Source organism: Ochlerotatus camptorhynchus, unplaced genomic scaffold, assembly GCF_037179485.1.
Source record: "Ochlerotatus camptorhynchus isolate MF236.1 unplaced genomic scaffold, CSIRO-AGI_Acam_v1.1 ptg000036l, whole genome shotgun sequence".
Lineage (NCBI taxonomy): Eukaryota > Metazoa > Arthropoda > Insecta > Diptera > Culicidae > Ochlerotatus > Ochlerotatus camptorhynchus.
Window position 1 is genome coordinate 4,074,497 of NW_027040527.1, and position 8,291 is coordinate 4,082,787.

The 8,291-nt window shown below is 44.0% G+C and overlaps 2 protein-coding genes across 2 annotated transcripts; one reads left to right on the forward strand and one right to left on the reverse strand.

Moving 5' to 3' along the window:
- The first annotated feature begins 1,921 nt into the window (after positions 1-1,921).
- LOC135709886 (uncharacterized) lies at positions 1,922-2,974 on the forward strand. The gene is made up of 2 exons (XM_065232335.1): positions 1,922-2,154; positions 2,392-2,974. Exons 1-2 carry the CDS (start codon positions 1,922-1,924, stop codon positions 2,972-2,974), a joined length of 816 nt encoding a protein of 271 aa, XP_065088407.1.
- Positions 2,975-4,246: 1,272 nt separating this feature from the next.
- Positions 4,247-4,993, reverse strand: LOC135709894 (uncharacterized). Its single transcript, XM_065232345.1, has one exon. It carries the CDS (start codon positions 4,991-4,993, stop codon positions 4,247-4,249), a length of 747 nt encoding a protein of 248 aa, XP_065088417.1.
- Positions 4,994-8,291: the final 3,298 nt, after the last annotated feature.

The window sequence follows — 8,291 nt, forward strand, 5'->3', positions numbered from 1 at the left end:
GATTGAATAATAATAAAGATATATGGGGTGTTTACATAATATGTAATATATTATATGCTGGTTCACTATTAGATAATAAATAATATAAAAAGCTCAACCAACTCAACTAACTAGCACGAATTTCAGAGGCTCCTGTAATCTCATGCTGGTAGATGCAGACGTTGACGATGCTGACGACTATTTATAAGTACAGCTTTAGTTCACTAGCATCAGCATACCAGCACAGATGTAAACACCCAAACAGTGGTGGGTGAACAGAACTACTCACCATTCATGTAGGGTAGAACAGCCCGAAATGCACCCCGGGCCAAACGCCCGGTTTGATTTTTCATGGCTATTCCACTATTAATTTTGCCGAAATGCTAGGTAAAGTACTAAACTAGCACTGTAACTTGCCAAATTTATGAATTAAAAACGGGAATGCTATGAAAAATTGCATCGAGCGATTTCCGCGAGGTGCATTTTGGGCTGTTTTCCCCTAAATAAAAACAACGCGCTCAAGAAGGATCGCATTCTACCTCCTAGGTACTAGCTCCATATCAGCCATGGTAGCTGTTTTGTTGTTGTTGGGTATAATTTTTGCTGATTGATCACACTCAAATCGTGTGAAAACAATCAGCTCAATTAGTTAACAAAAAGCCAAGAAATACCAGTGGGTGGACGGCAACAGAAACACGCTCTTTCGAAGTGGGTGATTTACGTATTTTTAATAATCCTTGTTGATGATCCTTTGAGCTTATAAGATTCATAAGATTGCGTAATGCTTTTTAGCCAAAAAGAAATCGAAATCTATGAAATAAGATTACCTTTTGAAAATAATGTAGACAGAAAAAAATGGTGAGGGACATACCGGAATCGAACACCATGGACATTGGCATTATGAGACCAGTGCTTCGACCACTTATCTATCAGCTCTAGACGCGTTGAAAAGCTACCTTGTGGAACAGCAGAATCTTTCATAAGTCGCCCAAAGAAAACTCCTGCGAGCAGCAAGCGTGTTTTCCGAAATCGAAAACACTCGGCTGCGGTGTTTGCCGAAGTCAGAAACACTCGGCTTTGGTGCTTGCCGAAGATCCATACACCGGTGCAAACACGGGCACCGGTACCAGTGCCTTGTTTGCTGCTTTTGGTGTTTTCTATCGAGCACTGGTACGGAGCGTACAACTCAATGCTCTTGGTGGTGTGTAAAAAAGGCAGTACACAGTGTAGTGTTGCGTTTAGACATGCATGGTTCCAGTATAGTTCAGTGAGTGGACATAACAGTTTGGCGACGACTGGTTAAAATTTATTTTTCTCGCGTGTGAAAAGTTGAAGTGCTTACTGCGGCATAAAGTGCTAAATATTCCGGACAAGAACGAAACGGTGACTACTTCACGGATTTACGCTTGGATCCACGTTCCATCCCAGTGCTCTGAAGGACGAAGGTATTACGGAGCAACATCATCTCGTCCTCGGCGGGGAAGCAGCGTTGAATTTTTCGCAGAGATACATCATTTCGTACACATTGAGAGCCTCAACCGAATACGTGTATTCCAGGAAGATTTCGCATCCTCCACTAGAGCGCATCTGTACCTGTTATCACCATCCGGTAAAATTTATTTGCTGCTTTGGTCTCCGGCCGCCTAATAATAGCCAGCGTAGTACGGCTGCTCTGCAACTCATTAGTGTTTCTATCCTGCGGTGGTAATATCTGCTGCCGTTGTTCTTTTGTGGCGAACTAAATCGAATCAACCGTGGAAAGCTGCTATCTCAGTTATAGGATCCAGGTGTACAGCAACCCGAGGAAAATTGACGGTGCGTTTTACAGTATCAAAACTGTCGTGGTGTTAATTTCATATTTACGATAGTTGGTGAGTGCAGGATTAACTCGCTCTTGCAGTGTCCAACTGGGTTAGTGAGTTTAAACTCCTTACAACATAAAATGGCTAATGTGAATGTGACAGCTACTATTGAACCCTACCGTAAGGGTATGCCTTTCGGGGAATGGGTAGAGCGCCTGGAGTTTTATTTTGCCTTGAACAAAGTTTCCATTGAGACTAAAAGGGCATACTTTGTAACCCTTAGTGGCCCAGTTATATTTCATGAACTGAAACTTTTGTTCCCGACTAGTAATTTGAATACGGTGTCCTATGACGACATGATAGCCAAGCTACGGACCAGGTTGGATAAAACTGAGTCTGACCTGATGCAGAGACTGAAGTTTAATAATCGTGTTCAACAGCCGGATGGAACGGTTGAAGATTTTGTTCTGTCTGTAAAATTACAGGCAGAATTTTGTTCTTTTGGGGATTTCAAGGACTTAGCTATAAGGGACCGCATCTTAGCAGGATTCCGCGAAAAATCCCTTCGGGAACGATTATTAAGTGAAGAAAAGCTTACTCTTGCGATTGCGGAGAAAATTATTGCGACGTGGGAAATAGCCGACAAAAACGCAAAAAAACTAAGTGGAACTAACGATGACCAGTACGGTCAGATCGCATCATTGACGCAACCACCTCCAAAACCTGGATCAACCATGCAAAAATTGCTCGCAGTTTATAATGCAGCTAACGTGGGCACCTCGGGAACTCGGGTTTCACCCCGTGTTCCAATCAAAGATAGATTGGGATATAGACCATACACTAGGAAATTTGATGATAACGTTAGACCGAGAGGACACTACTGGAGGGAGACTGAAAAGTTCAAGCCGGGTGGTTGGAGACAAAAGCCTAATTATGCGGACATGACGTGCAACTTCTGTGGTGTGAAAGGACACATCCAGCGTAAATGTTTTAAGCTAAAAAACATGCAACGAGATGCAGTAAATATGGTGGACCAGTACCAGCCAGGACCAAGCGAAGATGGCCGCATCGCAGATCTTTTAAGCCGAATGCGGACAGAGGACTCAGACAGCGACGAGTCAGAGACAGGTGGAAACGGAAACTGGAAGCGTTCGCCTAATGGCCCATCGAAACCAGCTGCGGAAGACTACTAACGCGGTGCTTTTAAGACCGAACATAACGTTGTCCAATCAAATTCCTAAGGTAGGACAATCAAATGGCCAAAACGAAGATCAGCTCGGAAGCCTTCCGGAGGTGGAGAAAAGGACAACTGGGAACAGTTTAAAGAGGAAGCATGCTGATATCTTGTCAGAGTCTCCACTATCTGGATTAAGGCGTTCGAAGACGAAAAGAACGGCGAATGTCGACAGTGACTTTCATTATGGTTAAAATTTAAAGAACTATTTTTTTTTCGAGATTAGTGAGCTTTGAATTTATAAATTTTTAATTTGTTCTCAATTTGTTCACCATCGAAGATAAGCTGAAACCGAAAGAAGAAGAATATAAAAATTTGTTATAAGTTATATAATGATCTTTCTAATAGGGGAAGAACTGTAAAAGCCTGTCAAATGACAGTTCTGATCGTATACACATGAAGATAATAGAGACAAAAACAGTAGCGTACATATAGCTGTCTCACCTGAAAAGGTTTCTTGTAAATAAACATTCAAACGAGTCGGCACTCTAGTTTTGACCATCAACCTGAACACTTCAGTTTTAATCCTTAAACCTATCCGACGTCTAAAGCCCCAGAGTTCCAGTATAGTTCAGTGAATGGACATAACAGTCTGTTGGTGGAGATGCTAGGGCCTGCGGGCCAAATGTTAGAATAAATGTCAGCAATTTTTATTATTTAAAACTAGCGCCGGATTTAACGCGGTTCGTTTTAAACGTTTTGACAATCGCATTATTTGATTTAGGTTAAAATAATCTCTATTTTTGGTGCAAAGCCAGAAATTTAATAAAAATATGTAAATTTATCACCGATTAATTGAAGTTTTTACGCGGTTTTTTTACGCTATTTCCACATTTTTACAAAATATGAAGCTTTTATCTCATTCAAAATGCATTAAAAGTTGCTGAACTAAAAAAAAACACACACAGAAACGAACTTCAACAATGTTTCAAAATTCATATTTTTATTTATTCTAGTTATTTCTTAAGATAAGCAGCTTAGTGATTTTACGGCGCCTGCACAGTCACTGTACCAAAATGCGTGTACTGTAAGGGAACTCCTCATGGTCCGTCGTCGTGCCCACAACGCAAAAAAGATTAACAATACTGTACAGAAGTGCGTTTCATTGGCAAATTATTCTTTGCGATTTTCTTGCTTGTAGCTGGATTCTATTTCAAAGATTCCAATTAATTCTAATCTAATCTAAAACTAATCATAGCCCGCCACCTGAAATGAAACATTCCACTAGTATCTAAGCTAAATTAATCAAATTCAGCCTCTCCGAGGACTCCTTTGCGATGTCATCGGGATTGTGGGTTGAATTCCCCTGCATATCTCGATCCTCCTCATCCGTCATAGGTAACGGACATAGCTTCGTCACGGCTCGCGTCAGCGTCACACCGGTTGATGTGAGCACGGATACCACACGTGTTACACCGTCTAGTCCAGGATGCAACTCCAAGATTCGCACTAGTGGCCAGCGCACGGGTGGCAGGAGGTTGTCTTGCATAATCATCACTTGGCCGACCTTGAGATCAACTTGGCGCTGGTTACTAGTAAACTGCCGTTGCAGCTCCTTCAGGTACTCTGTCTGCCAGTGGTACCAAAACTGCTGTTGCTTCTGTTGGATGATTTGGTACCTGTTTCTCAGGCGGTTTACCGGAACGTCCTTCAAATCCGGATGGGGGAGGGCCAGAAGTGGTGAGCCAATCAAAAAATGGTTTGGAGTGATGGCTTCGAAGTCATTAGGGTCCTCTGACAACTGTGCCAATGGCCTTGAGTTCATGGCTCCTTCAATCTGCGACAGTATCGTCACTAGGTCCTCGTACAGTAGAGATGTGTTGCCTAACTGACGAACTAGATGTTTCTTCGCCACCTTCACAGCGGCTTCCCATAGACCACCGAAGTTTGGGGCACGAGGTGGGATCATGTGCCATCGTATTCCTTCAGTTGCAAGGGTGGTAGCAATTCGAGTAGTTTCGTTTGTATTGGAGAGCATTTGGTAAAGGGCATGTAGCTCATTTTTGGCGCCGACAAAATTCGTGGCATTGTCCGAATAAACATCGGTGGGCTTACCACGTCTAGTCACGAAGCGTTGAAGAGCAGACAGAAACGAAGGTGTGGATAAATCTCCCACCAACTCAATATGTACAGCCTTTGTACTGAAGCAGACAAATATGGCAATATAAGCTTTGGTAGGAGCAGTCTTGCGGTTGGCGGACTTAACAAACACAGGACCACAATAATCGATTCCAGTGGATGCGAAAGGGCGGCTTGAGATAATTCTAGCAAGGGGTAGTTGTCCAGTTGCAGTGGGCGAGGGTTGGCACGAGTACAACGATAGCAAGTTCGTACTACGCTGCGTACAGCCCTTCTTCCATTTGTAGGCCAATATTCGTTACGGACTACTCCCAAAGTGAGCGATATTCCACCATGAACCAATTTGCAGTGGTATGACATCAAAAGCATTCTGATAAATCGGTGGAAAGCAGGTAGTAGAATTTGGTGTTTGGTACTGTAAGACTCCTTCGACAGTCTGAGCCGGCCACCGACTCGGATTATCCCCGATGAATCCACGAAAGGGTTCAGAAGTGTGAGTGAGGAGCTTTTGGATACCGGTTTTCCCTTTTTGAGCAGACTCAACTCGGATTTAAAGCAGTCAGCTTGGACAATCTTAACCAAACAATCCCTTGCATTTTCAAGTTCACTAGGAGCAAGGGTGATGATAGCTTCTTTCATTCCCTTTCTTGCATGACGAATAAATCGCAAACAATACGCAGTCGTACGCAATAGACGGTTGTAAGAAAACGATCGAGTAAACAAAGGGTTTAGTGGTGGTGGATTTTGCATCAGCAATGTGATTGTTTTCCGCTCAGTATCTCCATCAATATGTGTTGTTCTCGGGGTATCCAATTCAGGCCAATATTCCTCTCTCCTTTTCAACCAATCGGGTCCATGTATCCACTTCTTGCTGGTCAAGAACTGCGGCACAGTCATTCCTCGGGATACTAAATCGGCTGGGTTATCCACACCGGGTACGTGTAGCCATGAAGCATTGTTCGTTAGGGTTTGAATGTCTGCTACACGATTCGCCACAAATGTTTTCCAGGTCTGTGGTGGTGCACGAAGCCAATATACAACCACCATGGAGTCAGTCCAATAGAAAACAGGAATTGATTCCATATTCAGTGCAGTGATGACTCTAGAAGATAATCGAGCGCCAAGTTGAGCGGCGCATAATTCCAGTCTCGGGATGCACCGTTTCTGTAGAGGTGCCACTCTAGATTTCGCTGCCAGTAACATCACCTTCACCTGTTCGTTGTTCTTGCTAGTCCGTGCATAAACACAAGCTCCATAAGCTTACTCCGACGCATCCGTGAAGCAATGCAGCTGCACTTCCCCCACGTCAAAGGCAAACCGTGGAATCCGAAAATTGGCTAACGATGATAGGTCCTCCACAAAACGTTCCCACATAATCCGGATCTCTCCAGGTACTTCCTCATTCCAATCAATTGACATCATCCAAAGCTGCTGAATGAGTATCTTAGCGCTTACGACGATAGGTGCGATTAATCCCAAAGAGTCATATAGTTGGGCGATTACCGAAAAAATACGATTTTTGGTGATTCGGCCGTCCGTAGAAATGGGCCAAAATTGAAGCAGAATAGATCGGTTGCAGGCTCCCAAGCAATTCCTAAGGCCTTTACAACTTCTCCAGGACCGCGTATTCGGTTTGGTTGATGGGCTACATTTTCGGGCGAAACTCCTTCCAAGACCTCGGGAAAGTTTGAGCACCACTTCCTCAGGGAAAATCCTCCACGGCTCAGCAACTCATCCATCTCTTTACGCAACTGGATCGCTGTTGTGATACTCTCTTCGCTCCTAACAAAATCATCCATATAGAAATCTCGCTTCACGGCTGCTGCGGCGAGAGGAAACGACTCACCTTCATCTTCGGCAAGCTGATATAGTATTCGTGTCGCCAAAAAAGACGATGGACCCAATCCATAAGTCACTGTGGTCATCTCATATTTAGTGATAGAGTCATTCTGGTTGAACCGCCACAACACACGCAGGAGCGGACGATCGTCTGGATGGATTCCAACTTGCCGATACATTTTTTCTATGTCGGCTAACAGGACAATCAAATTTTTGCGGAAGCGGATCAGGATGTCCAACAGCTCATCTTGGATGACAGGCCCGACTAGCAAAGAATCGTTGAGGGAAAATCCAGTGCTTGTTTTGGCAGAAGCGTCAAACACGCTCCGCACCTTGGTCGTTGTGCTTGACTATTTCAGAACCGCATGGTGGGGAGGACAACAAACGGTAACAGGATCGGGTTGATCCGCAGGTACCTCTCGCATATGTCCCAATTCAATAAATTCTGCCATAAATGCATGGTACCTTTCCTTCAAAATGGGGTTTTTGTCCAGTTTACGCTCTAAACTTTCTATCCGTGATTTTGCGTTGGTAAAAGACTCGCCTATCAGTGTTTGGAAACCTTTTTTCTTGGGATATTTCACCGTGTAGCGCCCAGTGGAATCTCTTGTGACCGTCTCCTTGTAGAACTTTTCGCAGAAATGATCGCTGGGTGAAAGCGTGACTTTGTCCAATTCCTCTAATTTCCAAAACTTCTCGATGTTCCGATTAAGGCTTTCTAGAGTAGATGTACAACATACCAGAGCTTGGGGCATTGGGTGGTAGGAAGACTTTCCTGAAACAAACCATCCAAACCTACTCTCAACAAAGGTTGGTCCTTGTGGGTTAATTTGCAGCGGGCCACCTTGTAGAATTACGTAAAAATGTTCCAAACCAATGACCAGGTCCACCTTCCGTGCAACATTGAACTCAGGGTCAGCGAGAGTGATGTCGCTCGGTATATTCCAGTTTGCTGTAGGGATGGTCACAGCCGGGAGGTCGACAGTTAACTTTCTAAGCACCAAGCAATTGAGAGGAATGGAGAAATCACCTACTCTAGATCTAACTTCGGTAGAAACCGAACAAACTGCTCGAATTGGAGATTCGCCAATGCCGAGAATGGGCTGATCAATACGATGCCGAAACAATCGAAGCTTTTGACAAAGCCGGTTGCTCATTAAACTGCTTTGTGATCCACTGTCTAAAAGAGCCCGGGCCAAATGTTCGTTTCCATAACCATCCAGTACCTTGGCGACGACGGTCGATAGGAAAACGTTCATGCCACAGACAAACAGACGTAACACTTCATTGTGTATCTTCGTTCACGTATTTAACGGTTGATTTGAATATTATCAGTTCCACGAACTACTCGCCGCAGC